At 38.1% G+C, this 17,850-nt stretch overlaps 1 protein-coding gene across 1 annotated transcript; it reads right to left on the minus strand.

Annotated features, from left to right (window-relative positions):
- Nucleotides 1-1,490: 1,490 nt before the first annotated feature.
- Nucleotides 1,491-17,448, minus strand: LOC140462780 (uncharacterized). Its single transcript, XM_072556047.1, has 6 exons — nt 17,286-17,448; nt 13,956-14,098; nt 13,788-13,862; nt 5,112-5,264; nt 1,962-2,083; nt 1,491-1,617 (listed from the first exon to the last, which is right to left on the minus strand). Exons 1-6 carry the CDS (start codon nt 17,446-17,448, stop codon nt 1,491-1,493), a joined length of 783 nt encoding a protein of 260 aa, XP_072412148.1.
- Between the last annotated feature and the right edge of the window lie 402 nt (nt 17,449-17,850).

Below are 17,850 nucleotides of genomic sequence, written 5' to 3' on the forward strand. Positions count from 1 at the left end.
CCTGTAGGTTCTTATTTTACAGGAATTTCAGGTGAGAAGTACATAAAATTACATGTTGCTGCATAAACACTGTTACTCTGTTGCTGGTCTCAAAAAACTAGTTTTAAGAGACAAAATGAAAAAAAATAATTTATAACATGCTTTGTAACTTGGCAGGTAATGTTATCACTATCAATTACACTGAGGCGTCTGAAATTTAAAACAATCACATATGAAAAGAAATCTATCTACTGCAAGGCACAGAAGTATAAATTGGTATAAGTTGAATTAGCACATGGGTCGATTAAACTAACATAATACAAATTAAAACACTGCATATATGGACTTCTAAAATACAGCAGAAATCCAATACATATTATGCAACAACCTCTTAATACAATGCTTGCATATCAAGAAAAGCTAATTTAGGAATTAATTTGACCAAAGTATACACTTCAATCTTTTGGTTCACATTATTAACTTCTGCACTTTCTTCTTAGATGCTTGAATCAAAGTCTACCAACACCATCTGTTAAGAAGGTAGGATGGTTGTAGAGATGGGGTTGGTATTGCTCCATCATAAACATCAATGAATTGTGAAATTCCATGACTTCCTATTTTGAGAAGTCATTTAAATACAAAGTTATATACAATTAGATTTAATTCCTACTATTAAATGTTTCAGTTAGCACCTCCATTGAGAATTGCTTTTGCTCACTAAAATGAAGCAGTGAGGTTAAGTATCAAGAAATGTGACCTTCTGTCTCGGAGTCCAATGTTCAGCTGCCTGAAGTACAATGCCACCATTGAGTTGAATTTTTTTTAATCAGCTGTAATATTTCCTATTTGAGATTGTTATACAATAACTTTAAATGAAACAGACTTACATCCTCAATGGACTTTCTAAAGATATTATTAAGAAACATCACTTATGAATTTGATTTATAATATATTAATGCTTATTATAAAATCATCAGCAATGAAGCATTATTTCTGTAGAATCACATAATATATTAGACTAGAATTCATAGGAATATAAGAGAAAGTTTGTGTGTCTCTTGTCCTGCAATTTGTTGCGAGAAGAGATAATCTACAAATTGTGCTGTGAAAAGCCTCATAAAACAGGATGTCAACATCAATCTTCTGTCATCTTCAAGAAGCTGCTGTATCTGTACATTAATTATTAATTAAACTGAACTTGGAAATTTGTAGCTGGAACTTAACAGTATAAGAATCTTTTTTAAGGAGTGTTTTATGTTTCTGCAATGCCACTCAATCTCTTCAGAACAATTGAAACTATGGATTCTCATTTCTGTAATGGATAGAGATTCATGCATTTTATATCAAAGCTTCTAAAATTCTAAAAATTTTTTTTTTCACTTTCCCTTCTTGCCCTTTAACTTTTTTCCCCAAACATATCTTTCTTAACATCGCTTTACTTTGCAATTTGTATTTATCTTGGCACTATATCACCTTATTTCCTTCTCTGTCACTTTTTAAAAAATTAATCCTTATATCTGATTTACCAATGATATTCTGTTGGTCTCATTAGTCATCAAGGTCATAGTTGCTCCATTGGCCTCACTGTGTCTTTGCCAGCTGGCAACCACAGCAATTTGCATTTTAAATATTTCAGAACTGAAAGATGAGAGCAAAATGAGGCAAGGCAACCAAAAGTCCTACTCCAGCAAATTCTGGACTTTTGAGTTTCTCGATTTCCTCCATACCAAGAAATTGTACATAAATTACAAAAATCACAGTGACAAAGACAAATCTTTAAACAATATTTCACAACAGGAAATATCACATTTGAAAAGTTGTTTAATGTGGAGTGAAAGTAGGCAGATCATAAAGAGCTAGGAAAGCAACATTGTTAAATGTTAGCCCGTTTTGAGCCAAAAGAAGAATTATTAGCTTATTTTCAGCCTGTCCTTGCACAACTCTGACAGGGTCCAACATATAATTTTTCCCAACACAAATACAAATTTGAGATTATTCTCAGTTGTTCTTTGTTTCCTTTCTTTGTTTTTACTTTTCTGTGTTTCTTGCCTCTTTTCTTGTGGCTAGATTGATGAGTACTACACCTTGTGCTTCTATTCAACTGCTAAAAGATAAAGGGAAGATAACAATTAATTCATTCAAAATTTGTATGGGTATAGTTGGAATTATGTTTATGCTAGATGAAAATATCATAGTCATATAAATTTTGAATTTTATGTTCTAGGCATTACCTTCATTGCCATTTTTGGATTAATTGAGATTGATGAGAACACTCATGTATTCTACTCAGCTAGAAAAATCTACTGTCCTTACATTGTAGCTCTATGTTTTGGTGAATTTATGTATGTTCACAGTATGGGATTGCAATAGTGGGGGGCAGTTAGCTCAGTTGGCTAGATGGCAAAGAGATGCTGGCACCATAAGTTCAATTCCTATGCTAGTTGAGGTTACCATGAAGGAATCTCCTTCTCAACCTCTCCCCAGTCCTGAGGCATGGTGATGCTCTCTCTGAGAGACCAGCCCTATGATCCAGTAAGAAGACTATGGTGACTTTACCTTTTATCTTTTAGTGGTGAATAGTAGATCTTTTTGCTTTGACATTAGCCCTTCTGGGTCAGAATTATCATAGCCAGGTGCAAAATAAAACATGTATGGCTGTCTCTATGACAACCATGCACTTATTCAAATACCTAAAACATATAGTACTGCAATCTCTATTCTCCACAACAATAAAGCCTCCAGTTAAATAACAAACACAAGATTAAATTTTCATCTAGGCCCATTTTTGGATTTCCTCTCTATTTCAGAAGAATGCCAACATCAAAATATAATTTCCAGAATCCTGACCAAAAACTATCCTCAAGTAATCTCAGGAGAGAGGTTGATGTAACGTCAATGTGAGGGGCTGATTGCAGTAAATTTAGAATTAGGAAAGCACATTTGAATTTCCTAGCTCCTAGAGAACCTAATTTAAACACGCATTTGAAAAAGGCCCACTTCTTGTTGACATGTGTGAGTCTGATGAATTTAGCAATGAGTGCTACATGTAACATATTAGATGAACTACACCATTTACATACCCAGAAAATGGAAGCAATGTTTCAATTACTGTTGAACTGTGACCATTTTTGTGCTGTATATCCAAAATAGCTAAAAACACAATTTAGATAGGTTATGCTAATTGCAAACTAGGGTGGCATGGTGGCTCAGGGATTAACATTGCTGCCTCACAGTGCCAGGGACCCGGGTTTGATTCCAGCCTCAGGCGACTGTCTGTGTGGAATTTGCGCATTCTCCCCATGTCTGCGTGAGTTTCCTCTAGGTGTTTCGTTTTCCTCCCACAGTCCAAAGATGTGCAGTTCAGGTCAATTGACCATGCTAAATCGCCCGTAGTGTTCAGGAATGTGTAGGTTAGGTGCATTAATAAGGGGAAAAGTAAAGTGATAGGGAAGGAGAATATGTCTTGGTGGGATACACTTCAGAGGGTCACTGTGGACTTGTTGCTCCAAGTGGCCTATTTCCACACTATAGGGATTCTATCATAGAGCAGTGATTTAGAGTAGGTAAAATAAATTGACTGTGTTAAGAGAAAGAATGAAACTAACCCAGTGATCTTGTCTGAGAATTTTAATCAGTTGGGTAATCAAGAATTATGGGGGAAAGGATTATCAGATCCACCATGATCTCATTGAATGGCAGGGCAATGTGATGGGCTGAATGGCCTACTTATGCTGCTAGGTCTTACAGCTATACCAAACAGATCTAATTATTCAGCTCAGTCAATCAGTACTCTGTGACAACAGTTAACAGTTAAGAGATTTGTCTTCAATGTATACAGAATAAAAGACAAGTACAGGATTTATGAACTTTACATTTCATATTCAAGTACAACCTACTTATACTATTTCAATTATAATATAATATAACATAATATAATTATAATGGACCAAATGCTGTCATAAAGTACAAATCTGCTATATCTGTCAGGGTCTTTTTTCGATATCCAGGCTGTTTCATGAAATAACTGATGGATATTGATTGCAAGGGATGGGAGGTGGCAATTTTATAAGTAAGTACCTACCAATGAGATCCTTGACAAAACTACTTTGGTGGAGCAAGTATCTGGCTTTCCACCTCAGAATTCACCGGTGGTCCCACTTCCACCTATAAAAGGTATGCCTTTATAACGTCTTCCTTTGTTGTTACTCATGCTCTAGTGCTAGGAAGAACTAAGTTTCCCTTGCTACGCAGTCATTACACCGGTTTGACGTGATGAAATCCACTCTGCGTTGACCTGAGGTCTGACTTTGATAAGATAAGAGCCTTGATATCAAAGTTGCTTCTCAATGAAGCTGTGAAGCTTGTCCTCAATAAATATAGATCAGGCTCAAAATAGCCTGGGTGAAAATCTATACGTGTCCTCTCAGGAAAAACAAACCCACAAAAAACATCAGAAATAGTTACAATGAATATATTGGTTTTCTGTTGAAAGATGAGTCTAGACTAGGATGTCCTATTCACTGGTTTTATTGTTTTTTTCCCTTTTGGACTGACTGATTTTTACAAATGATTTTTATTTGTTCATAGGATATGGGTATCACTAATTAGGTTTGTATTGTTGCCCACCCTTAATTATCTTTGACAAGGTGGTGATTAGCTGCCTTCTCAAACCACAGCAGTTAATCTGGTACACTGAGGGTGCTAGAATGGAGTTCCAGGATTATGGTCCAGCAACAATAAAGAAATGGTGAGATGGTTTCGAATATAGATGGTGTATGACTTGAAGGGGAATTGATACATGGTGTTGTCCCAATGTCTGCTGCCCTTGTCCATCTAGATTGTAATTTTGCTACATGCCATTGAAGGAGGTTTGGTGAGTTGCTACTTATAGTATTTAGTAGGCCTCCGGTAGTTGCATGGAACACAATACCAGCGATCCTGGAGATGAGAGCAGGGAGGACTGTTAGAAAATCTGATAAATTCAGATAAACATGGTTTAAGTGTGATTGGCAGACACAATAGAAACACTCACAACATGAAAATGTTACGGTAGGTAAATGTGATAACCACTGGAGGTGTATGCAGTCACAACATGTTCTACATATTAATATAGATAGAGAGTGATTACCAACCTGGTACACTTTGTTACAATGGCATTTTATTACAGATTCCATTTGGTTATTAATTTTGCACAAGGCTGAATCTATGTCATTAGTTGCAGTGCAGTTAACTTCACCTTTTAGGAAAACAGTCATACAATAAATTGACCGAAGTATCTTTTGCTCCTAAAATACAAATGTAGAAAATATTCTTAGTTTAACATGTGGGTTTGGTTTCAATGCAAGCCAGCTTTCACACCACTAAACTTTCCATTGACCTCTAATATCTTTCCTTTATTTACCCAACTCCCAGACACCAGAATCTCACAGCTACTCTCCTGTCTTATTACAAAGAATGGATGGAATTAGAATCAGGTAAGATGTTAAGATTAAATCAAACTCAAACCACAGCCCTGCCCAATGAATTATGAATTGTGAAGCTGTGTTAGCTATCTCAATATTATAATGAGGGTCATATTTGAATTGGCTGACTTACAGACTTAACCTTGGTCAACCACACTCACCCAGCCTCATGAAACATTCAGCTTAAGAGAGGCTACAACAGGTTCAGGTAAATAATAATTGCTCTTGTAGCTTGTGGGCCAGTGGCAATGCATCCACTATAACTGTCCCACCAACTTCTACCTTCTTCTCTATCACTGGAATCACCATATGAACCCATTCCCATTCCAAAGACCAAGATCCCATCTCAATCTGGGATGTGACTGTATGCAGAATCTAATCTTTGTCCCACCTCCCCCTTTTCAAAATTGGGGATCAGACAGCTTTGGGGTCAGATGTCAGGATTGGAATTAGGTTCGGAGATCAGAGGTCAGTAGCTCACTGCTCCAAGATCAGGCCCTTCTAGCCAATTGTCCAAAGTGTCTGCTCCTCCATGCTAATGCTAACACAGTAACAGATTTCTTTTTAATCTGCTCTTACAGAAGAGTCATACAAGAGGGAAACAGATGCTTTAGTCCACCCAGCCCAGGCCAAATATAATTGCTAACTAAATTAGTCCCAACATGGTGCATATCCCTCCAAACCTTTCCTATTCATATATTAATGAAAGTGTCTTTTAAACATAGTAACTCTGCCTACATCCACCACTTCCTCAGAATATTCATTCCAAATGCAAACCACCCTCTGTGGTTTAAAAAAATGCTCCCCATGTCTTTTTTAAATCTCTTGTGTCTGAGTTTGCCACAAAATGTTCTGTGCTGGACAGGGAGCTAAGTCTCTCAAATAAGCTGGTTTCCAGTAGCAAACTATATGAAAACAAATTGCACAGTGGTTAAAGCTCCCTAGGATGTGGGAAAACATGGACTCTGTGTTTCCAAACTAAAACACCTTCCAATCCTTCTCAGTAAATATCACAACAGCTTCGAATAACAATTTCTACTCTGTCTGACCTTTGTTGTTCTGCTTGCTATTGCTCAGCAACACCTCAAGTATACAATCAAATCTATCTGTAAGCCAATGGCAGCCATTAAATCTAGGCCAGTTGCTAAGGGATGGATTATAGGTTCTGCTGTCAGCAAGGAGCATACTAAATCCAGTGGCTGGCTTTCCCACTGACTACTCACCCATCCATGACCAGTCTGAAATTTTATGTGCACATGTGTGAGGCATTTGGTTGCTTGCCTATTGATGGATCAATTGAAGCCTCTGTAAAGCCAATTGTTAGCCAGATTTTAGGCCCACACTGTGATGGAGACCCAGCAACTTTGTTGTGCAGGTTGGTGTTGTACAAGCAAGATATTCTCATTGCCCCTTAATGATCGAGTACTTAATGTCCATATATCTATTTGATATTGAGTTCTTAAGGGATCAAATGCTTCAATGGATTATCAACTGCCGAAATGATTGAATTTAGTTCATCAGTAATGTCATTCCTCCACCAAACTCCTCACATTCTCTGTCAATTCCTTGTTTGGTGATACAGAAGCTCACAAGTTTTCTTCACCTTGATCTCCTCATTCCATTGCAAAGACAGCACCTTTATTGTTGTGAACTGTGTAGAAACTAGCAACATAGGTAGGACCAGGAAAGGGGATCTGCTGAAGGACTTTGAGCAGCTTTTGGATAAATTAAAAATCAGAACCATAACAGTAAGAATCTTCAGATTACTACCTGAGTCAAACACAAACTAGCATAGGATGAATAAAATGAAAGAGGTACGTATGTGACTCAAAGACTAATGTGGAAGAAATGGGTTCCAAATCATTTGGAACTGGCATCAGTAGTGGAGAACAAGAGAGCTGTTACATTGGGATGGGAATCATTGGAATCATGTTGTGGCCAGTGTTCCAGGCTAACTACATAAATAGAGTTGTGGATAGGGCTCTACGCTAATAAATGGAGGTGAGGGTTAAATTGAAGGAAAGTTAAAAAATAAATTGAGTTGAGAGAGTAGAGGTGAAGGTGGTAAAGAAGCAAGTGATATTCAAGATGTGATAGTAAGGGGTAGAAAATATATGCAGAACATTGCAGCAGAAGGTAGAACCAGACTAGGAATAATGGTAAAAGTGAGGATTTCAGATGCTGGAGATCATAGTCCAGATTAGAGTGGTGCTGGAAGAGCACAGCAGGCCAGGCAGCATCCGAGGAGCAGGAAAATCAACGTTTCAGGCCAGGGCCCTTCATCAGGAATGAAGGCAGGGAGCCTCTGGGGTGGAGAAATTATTCCTGATGAAGGGCTTTTGCCCGAAACGTCGGTTTTCTTGCTCCTTGGATGCTGCCTGGCCTGCTGTGCTTTTCCAGCACCACTCTAATCTAGGTAATAATGGTAAACAATCAAAGCTTAAGGCTCTTTAACTCAATACATGCTGTGCTTTTAACAAGATAGATGAGTTGACAGCTCAAATAGAAATACATTAGTATGACTTCAGGGCTATTATAGGGACATGGCAACAGAGTGGCCAAGATTGTGAACTCAATATTCAAGGATATTTGACCTTCAGAAGAGAAGGCATAAAGGAAAAGGAGATGGGATATCTTTATATATAATGAAGGTACCAGTGCAGTGGTGAATAATGATAAAAATGCAATAAATTGTGATGTAGAATCAGGTGAAAACAGGGAATAGAAAATAGAAGAAATCACAGCTGGGAATCATCTGTAGGGTCCCTGAAGATTTGCCTCACTGTAGGATAAAGCATAAATCAGGAAATAATAGAGGTGCATCAGAAAAGCACTATCATCATCATGGGTACTTTTATGAAAGAGGGATTTGTGTAGTGTGTCAGGGATTATTTCTCTGTTGCATAACCTACCCAGGAGAAGATATTGCTGGAGAAACTCAGCAGATCTGGCAACATCTGCAGAGTGAAAGAACATTCCCTCCTGATTCATTCCTTCTCTATTCCCAAAACCTCCTCATATCCCCTCATGCAATCTTCCTATGCAATTGGAGGAGGTGGAACACTTGCCCATTTACTTCCTCCCTTCTCACTATCCAAGGTCCCCGACACACCTTCCAAGTGAAGTAGTGATTTACCTGCACTTCACTTCATCTAGTCTATTGTATTTGTTGCTCACAAGGATTGGAGAGACTGAAAAGCAGGCTGGGTAACTACTTTGCAGAATACTCCTCTGCAAAAATGATCCTATGTTTCCAGTTGCCTGCCACTTCAATGTACAGTTGGTTCCGATATGACGCGATAGTTCTGTTCTCATGCAATCTCGCATTATAAGAAAATTGTGCAATAGCCACGCCATTCAAACTAATGGGGCTGGAATCACATTATAGTCAATTTAGGTAATGAAAGTTCACATTCTATTAATAATGGTCTAAATTCTTAAATCGTGTTAAAGCCAATTCGCGTTGAATAAACATGCGTTATAGCAGAACCAACTGTACCTCCATATTCCCTGGTCAACATCTCTGTCTTCAGTCTGCTGTGAGGCTCAGCACAAGCTGAATAAACAGCATCTCGTTTTCCGCTGTGGGCCATGCAGCTTTCTCGTCCCAATATAGAGCTCAATAACTTTAAAACCCGAACACCTTTTGCTATGTCTTTTACCCATCCTCACGGTCCTGACATGGACTGCTTTCAGCACAGCCAATCCTACTTATAATTCCCATTGTCAGCTTTTCTTCCTCTCAGGAATACTATAATCCATTCCTTTGTCTCTCTAACTGTCATTGTCTCTGTCTCTGGGCTCCACCTTTCCCCTTACTCCTTTAGTCCCTGTTTTCAGCATATATGCCACCTTTTTCTAGCTACTATCCAATCTAAAGAAGGGTCACTGGTCTCAAAATATTGTTTCTGCTTTCTCTCCACAGGTACTGCTGGACCTGCTGAGTTCCAGCAATTTCTATTTCTGTTCCAGATTTCCAGGATCTGTAGTTCTTTGTTTTATTTAAATTGTTATCCAGGGAAAAGCTACTTTAGATCTAGTAATACATAATTATGACAGGTTTAACAGAGATCTCATAGGTGAAGGTGTGGATCTAGTGGTATTATTACTGGACTGTTAATCCAAAGACTCAGGTAACGTTCTGGGGTCCCAGGTTCAAATCTTGCCACAGCAAGATGGTGGAATTTAAAATTCAATAAAAATCTGGAATTAAGAGTCTAAGGGTAACCATGTATTAATTGCTGATTGTTGCAAAAACCCACCTAGTTCACTAATGTCCTTCAGGGACAGAAACTGCTGTCCCTATCTGGTCTGGCGTACATGTGACTCCAGATCCACAGCAATATAGTTGACTTTTAACTGCTCTCTGGCCAATTAAGGATGAGCAATAAACACTGGCCTGGCCAGCGATGCTGTCATCCCATGAATGAATAAGTTTAAAGGAGAGTAACTTGGGCATCAAATCAGTGTTCTCAACTTAAATAAGGGCTGTCTCAGAGGTATGAAACAGAAGTTTTCTAATGTAAGGTAAGGAAATAAATTAAGATGAAGATCAGTGGCAGGCATATGGGCAATTTTTTCAAAACACTCAGCAAAATTTATTCTCATCAAAAAGATGGACTCAATGAGATGGATTAACAAAGGTGGCCAAAGAGATTATTTAATAAACAAAACTAAGGCATACAAAGAGGTTAAAAACTACTGGTAGGCCAAAGGGTTAGAAATTTTCTTGGGCTCAGCAGTGGATGACTAAAAAGCCAATAAAGAGGTAAACATTTTATTTATTCATTCATAGCTGGGACAGCATTTATTGCCCATTCCTATTTGCCCTTGGAAAATTAAGCTGCCTTCTAGAACTGCTGCAAGTCAATGTGCTGTAGGCAGACTCATAATGCCACAAAACCAGCACTTTGACCCAGCAACACTGAAAGAATGGCCATATATTTCCACGTTAGGATGGTGAGTGGCTTGGATATTACCTTGTAGATGGTAATGTTCCCGTGTATCTGCCACTCTTGTTCTTCTGTGGGTTTGGAAGGTACTGCCTAAAGAATCTTGGTGAATTTCTGCAGTTCATCTTGTAGATAGTTCACAGTGCTGCTACTGAGTGGAGTGAGTGGATGGTGGTGGATATGATGCCAATCAGACAGGATGCTTTCTCCTGGATGGTGTCAAGCTTCTTGAGAATTGTTGGACCTGCACTCATCCAGGTAAGTGGGGAGTATTCCATCCTAATGTATGCTTTATTTATGGTGGACAGGCTTTGAGAAATCAGGAGGTGAGTTACCTGCTGCAAGATTCCTAGCATTTGAAATGCTCATGTAGTCACTGTATTTGTAAGACTAGTTCATTTCAGGTTTTGATCAATGGTAACCCCTAGGGTTGTTGATTTGTGGATTCAGTGATTGTGGTGTCTTGAAAGAGAAAGAACAATGATGAAATTCTCTGTTATTGGAGATGGTCATTGCCTAGCATTTGTGTGATGCAAATATTATTCTACATTTTTCAGTTTAAGCTGAGATATTGTCCAGATCTTGTTGCATTTGAAATTGCTTCAGTGTCTGATGAGCCATGAATGCTTCTGAACGCTGTGCAATTATTGGTGATCATCCTCAATTCTGACCTTATGATGGAGGGAAGGCATTGATGAAGTAGCTGAAGATGGTTGGGTCTCAGATATCTTACGAAAATAAATTGACTAGAAATATAAAAAATAAACAGTGAGAGCTTCTATGGAAATATAAAAAGAAAGTGTGTTGCTAAAGTAAGTGTGGGATCTTGGAATTAATAACATTAGCAGGGAGTAATGGCAGATGAATTAAACCAATGTTTTGCATCTGGCTTCATGTTTGGGGGATACTATATGTATCTCAAAGAAACATTTAGCAAGAAGCTAATGGGAGGAAATATCTTGTAATAATTCCTATTATGAGAGACAAAGTAGTTGATAAACACATGAACTAAAGGCAATCAAGTCACCAAGATATGATGTCCTGCATCCAAGGGTTTTAAAGGAAATGGCCTCACAGCGCCAGAGACCCGGGTTCAATTCCCGCCTCAGGCGACTCTCTGTGTGGAGTTTGCACATTCTCCCCGTGTCTGCATGGGTTTCCTCCAGGTGCTCCGGTTTCCTCCCACAATCCAAAAATATGCAGGTTAGGTGGATTGGCCATGCTAAATTGCCCATAGTGTTAGGTGAAGGGGTAAATGTAGGGGAATGGGTCTGGGTGGGTTGCGCTTCGGCGGGTCGGTGTGGACTTGTTGGGCCGAAGGGCCTGTTTCCACACTGAAAGTAATCTAATCTAATCTTTAATAAAAAGTAGTGGAGATATTGGTCAAAATATTCCAAAACTCATTGAATCCGGGAGGGTTCATGTGGATTTTAAAATTGCTAATCTGATTCCCCTGTTCAAGGAGGGTCAGTACATTTTTGGAGGGAGAATGCTAAGAGTCCACTATTGAGGAAGAAATAGTAGGATATTAAGAAAAGCTTTGAACAATCAAACAGAATTAATATAATTTTATGAAAGAGAAGTTATGTTTGACAAGTTTGATAGAGTTCTTTGAGGATATAATCAGTAGAATTGATAAAGGATAACTAGAAAACGTGTTTAAGTTTCAAGAAATAATTCAATACGGTGTCAAGGTTATAGCTCAAGACTGGATCTCACGGTATTGGAGATAATGAATTAGCATGGATTGAGGATTGGTTAACAAACAGATGACCACAAGACAGCATTAATAGATCTTTTGCATGTTGGAAAACATAATCAGTGGAGGACTATAAGGATTAATCTTGCGATCTCAGTTATTGACCATCTGTATTAATGACTTGGATGAGGAGACACCTTGTATTGCAGTTAAGTTTGTTGACAATGCAAAAAGAGGGATAAGGTCATGTTGTGATGAGGACATGAAGAACCTGCAAGAGGATATAAATAGGTTAAGCAAGTGGCCAAAAATTTGATAGATGGAATTGAAATTAGGAAAATATAAAGTAGGAAGGATCAAAAGATAAACTATTCTTTAAATGGAAAATAACACCAAAAACTGTTGTGCAGTTGTGTATGTGTTGGTGTTGTTGTGTATGAAATACAAAAGGTTAGCATACAGGTACAGCAAATTAAACAAAAGGCAAATGAGACCTTGGTATCTATTATTAGGGGCAAAAAGGGAAGTCTTGTTACAACTGTAGATGGTGTTGCTGAGATCGCACCTGGAATACTGTGCACAGTTTTAGATCCCGTATTTAAGAAAGCATGCACTGGCCTTGGAGATGGTTCAAAAAAGATTCATTAGGCTGATTCCTGGGATGAAAGGGTTTACTTATCAAGAATAGCTAATTAGATTTGGCCTTTATTCATTAGAGTTCAGAAAATTGAGCAGTGATCTTACTGAAACATCCAAGAACATGAAGGGTCTTTACACATTTACAGGATGTGGACGTCACTGGCTAGACCAGCATTCATTGCCACTCCCTGATTGCCCAGAGGGCAGTTAAGAGTTAATCACATTGAACATTGCTGTGGGTCTGCAGTCACATGAAGGCCAAACCAGATAAGCATGGCTTTTCTTTCCCTAAAGTACATTAGTAAACCAAATGTCTTTTTTCCCCTAACAATCAACAATGGTTTCATGGTCATCATTAGACATTTTTTTTATTGAATTCAGGTTCCACAATCTTCCCCGGTGGGATTCAAATCCAGATCCCCAGAAAATTATGTTTGACAGGGTAGATGTTGAGAAACTGTTTCCTCTCTCGAGGGGGATCTTGAACTAGGGGACATAGTTGCCAAATAAGGGGACACTGAACTAAAACTAAAATGTAAATATATTTCTTCTGTGGGTATTTTCTACCCCAAAGAATTGGAGAGACTCAATCACTGTAAACCTCTGTCCCACATTAAGTCCCACATCACCTTTACTGTTTTGCAGTATTATTTAAAACCTCATCTTTAATTCAAATGCTGTCTCACTTATTTGGGAAATCCTTTTCACTCATAAGGTCTGAAGAATACCACTCATTTTTGAATAGCCCTCAGACATGGCCTTGGAAATCTTTTACTGAATTATTTTGTCTTATTAGCTGTTTCTCTGCTTTCAAGAGCACTCTGAAATCCAAACTCTTAAACCATAATTCCAGTCTGAGAAATTCTTTTACAAAAACAGTACCATAGAAATTCAAGTAGATGCATTTGGAATTTGAAACATACATTGATTAAATATCCTAATACAAATTATGACCATATTTATTTTTAAAATGTTCCATTCTTATATATTGCAGTATTTACAAGAATGATTGAAATGGATCATTTAATGGAATAGAAGATGGATATTACATTGTACCTTATTAGATCGACAACTAAACATTTTTGGGTGTTTCAGCATTTCATTGTTTTCAGAAATCCCTGTGATATTTTTCTGCAAATAAAATGATGGGGTTAGTGTAAATCTGGTTATTTAATTTTAGTATTTCATAATGCTCATAAAATCCAAAAGCTTTCATGTACATACTAAGCTTCTTAATTCATCAAACATGACTGCTTTATAATTCTCTAGGATGACGCCAATCTTGCACTTCTTCCCTTTGCACTTGCATGTGACTGAGGACATCAGCATCAGCAGCAGGAAAACACTGGTCACAAGCCTGGGACAAACTAGAGAAAAGTAACACAACAAGAAATTGTCATTCTTGCATCAGTTAATGCTATTTCAAGACAGCACATTATTATTAAGAATGCACATATATACATGGCAGTACAGGAGCATACCATTCAGCATGTGAAACCTGTAATGTACTAACTTTTCAATTGGAGATATTTATTCCACTTCTGTGTCCATGCTGTTTTCCAGTAAACCATTACATTCTTCTTTATCAAATATTTATCCAATTCCAATCTGGCAAAAGCTTACATGCTCTTGGAGAAGTTGTGCTTGTTTGTTCTACTTTGTTGCAAATATAGAGACTGAATAATGCAAATTAAAGTAGATTAACCACCATAAATTTCAACTTTGAATATTATCTTTACAATGAGTAAGATGAGAGCTGAAATGAGTAAACTAGTTAAATAATTTACCTTTTCAAAGCAACTTCTTGGTATACTAATCATAAGAAATGGGAGCAGCAGGAAGCCAATCAGTACCTTGAGCCTGCTTCACCATTTGACAAGATCCAACCTTGTCTGATTATAGACACTGGTTCACTTTGCTACCCAATGGGCCAATCCCCATGCCTCATCTCTCCACACCCTCCCTGTACTCCCCCTTGATTCCCAAGAATGAAAAGCATATCCACTTTGAGTATAGTCAATGATCCATCTCCATTTCTGCCTGAAGAAGAGAATTCCAAACATTTACCATCCTCTGAGAGGAGAAATTCCTCCTCACCTCTATCTTTAATGGGAGACTCATAGAAAACATCATCTGAGCAAACATCTTTTCAGGCCCCTCAGAACCTTATGTATTTCATATTCACTCTTCTGAACTTCAATGAGTATAGGCCCAACCTGCTCATAAGGTAGTTCCAGGGATCAGCCTCATGAGTCTTCTCTAAAATACTCTTAAAGAATTGAAGTCTATTTACTTCAGGTATCTGCTTCATTTCTGGGTCAAGGCCTCCTACCCTTAATTTGAATTGGATTGCAGAGTGTTCATGTGTTAAAAGGTCAAGATACCTATTCCTACAGAAAGAAAACTGCACCAAAGTAAAAATAAATGCCAGTGATATTTTTCAGATTAAAAGGCTCAAATGAAATTTCATTCTCCATTATTTTGACAAAGACCACTAATCTAATGGCTCTACTAAATAACAGACAGGGGAATGTTGCATGTATGTTTAAAGCATTTGTCCAGTAACACTATAAATAACAAATTCTCACACAGTTCAGCAAACATTGTGTTTTTTAAAAAATGCAGTTATGATGAAAAAGTGGTGCTTAAAAACCTGAAGAAGTTAGAAGGTTATGGTATCCTGAAAGTTCAGCAAACTATTTGTAATTTATTTAGCACAAACCATATGTCCTTAGCTTTCTCACAGTGCAACTTAGTTAAGGAAGAAGACAAAAGGAAGAAAACATAAGAAATTGACCTTATTTCCAGTTAAACACTCATTTCTATAAAGCCAATTTTCCTATTCTGCTGGTGGTTACATGAAAGCAGTCAGACTTGATGAGCAGCAATGTATTCCTATAAATGGTTACCCTGGAGGGATTACTGGATATGTTAAATTATTCAAATAACTTTTGACTGCTTGGATTGGTTTTCAACCCACTTAATGTCAATACAATAGGGTGTATTTGACTGGCAATTACTGAATCATTGCTTGGATATTTGTGTGCCAAGGTTCCCTTTAATGGCATCTGAACAGCTGAGCAGATTGCTTGTTACATTTAGTCCTACTCAGTCACCTCAGCTCAGCTTTCCAAAGTTTATTTGTTGGAGCTGGGATGTTGCACTATTTTGAAATACCTACCACAGAGGAAAATTATTGTAGATGTTGGAGGTCAATCATTTCAGTCTCAAGATATTAGTGTTGGAGTGTTCCGGATAGTGTCTTAGGATCACCAGTTACTTTATCAATGACTCTCACGGATGATCTTCCATGATAATTTTACATTCCCTCTAACTTTTTCTTCTGTGCAGACCTCCAAGGCCTGCACACAACAGTGACTACCAAAACCCAAGATCAATGCTGGGAACAGTGTTGGCATGTATTGGATGTATTTGATACCTACAGCTGAAAACTTGCCTCTGTGTGTGCAGACAGTCCAAAGGTCACACAGTTTAGAGTTAACAAGATTCATAATTCAACCTTTTATCTAATGTTTGGAGGCATGACAACTCCTCCTCACCTTGTAATTGTATACCCATGTACATGTTATTCTCAGTTGCTCTTAGTTGACAACTTTGTTATCTTGCCACTGGTTGTTGTCACTCAGCATCATTTCAGAATCATTGTTGTTACAGTTTTCTTCCTTATATTATGTATGCATGACTGCTGTGTCATACATAGGTCTGAGTTGGTTTCTGTTCCTTTTCAATACAATACCATGGTCAGTACAAATTAATAAAACTTGACTGACTGCATATCTTAGAAACCATTGCGGGTATCCAGGTATTGGTGACAAAAATTCTGATTTGTGCTCTATTTCCCATGCACAAGTGTTCTATTTCCCATACACAGTTGTGATGGTTCTCTATTTGCTCACTAGTAGTGTATCTGTTTCATTTTGATCTACTTTGAAGAGGGAAGTCATGTAGCTCTTTCATTCTCACCACAGTGAATGTGGTCTGGATCTATTGAAAGGTTACAGTGTGAGGTCTGTACATACCTGTAGTCCTGATACTGTTCAGCCATTGGTATCTACCAGGTAGAAGATTTCAAGACTTCATTACATCTTTCAGTGAGCCTTGCAATTACCTAGCAATGATCAAATCTAACAAGAGATAAATAACTATTTCTTCTTTGCATTCAAAGGCATTGCTCTAGCTGTTTTCTCCACAATTCTGGGATTATCGTTGACTAGATATTGAACCGGATCAGCCATTTTAATACTGTGGGTACAAGACCATGCGGCAAGTTTGGTATTGTGCAGTGGGTAACTCAATTCCTGAGTCCACAGAGTCAGTTCACCATCTACAAGGCACAGGTCAAAAGTACAGTGGAATATTCTCCAATTCATTTATCAAATGTATGCAGCTCCAACCACACTCAAATAGCTTGATTACATCTAGAACAAAACTTGCTGCTTGATTGCCATTCCATTCACCACCACCTTCATTCACTGCCATTCAGCACTGATACACAATAATTGCAGTGTGTATCATTTATATTTATTTACATACCAGCACTTAATGTGATTGTAACACTGCTCAGAATTGATGATTTGTTGTACACAGTGAGGTAGTCTTTTGTAGATTGTGCCATGGATTTGTTGGAGTACATGTCTTTTAGGATGCGCAGCAGCAATATGTTGTCAGTAGCTTCTGTATTAGTTTTGATTTTCATGGTATGTCAACCTGCTGGGTGTGGACTAATGATTTTGATGGTTAAAAAAACTTCTGTGTCTTATACTGTCGATGTAGTGAGTGTGGTTGGCAATCTGCAATGCTTGATCATATTCTAAAGGTTGCATTTCAGTTTTTGATTGTTCACTTCTTTGATATGCATGTGTACATTTGGATGACTTTTGGACTGCCAGAATTGTGGTGTTGAAGCATTTTGTGGGTACCTCAGTCATATCTGGGGCCTGGTTTGGCATTTGAAAGCTGATTTTCTGTTGAAGTGTGCCCAGGGCGGCACAGTGGCTCAGTGGTTAGCACTGCTGCCTCACAGCGCCAGGGACCTGGGTTCAATTTCCACCTCGGGCAACTGTCTGTGTGGAGTTTGCACATTCTCCCCAGGTCTGCG

Source organism: Chiloscyllium punctatum, chromosome 37 (assembly GCF_047496795.1).
Source record: "Chiloscyllium punctatum isolate Juve2018m chromosome 37, sChiPun1.3, whole genome shotgun sequence".
NCBI lineage: Eukaryota > Metazoa > Chordata > Chondrichthyes > Orectolobiformes > Hemiscylliidae > Chiloscyllium > Chiloscyllium punctatum.

Coding starts and splice junctions, on each gene's coding strand:
- LOC140462780 (XM_072556047.1), bottom strand. CDS start 17,448: ATGAAAATCAAAACTAATACAGAAGCTACTGACAACATATTGCTGCTG. Junction 5,265..13,787: donor TTAGTTGTCGATCTAATAAG/GTACAATGTAAT, acceptor TTTGTATTTTAG/GAGCAAAAGATACTTCGGTC. Junction 1,618..1,961: donor CTGAGAATAATCTCAAATTT/GTATTTGTGTTG, acceptor CTCATCTTTCAG/TTCTGAAATATTTAAAATGC.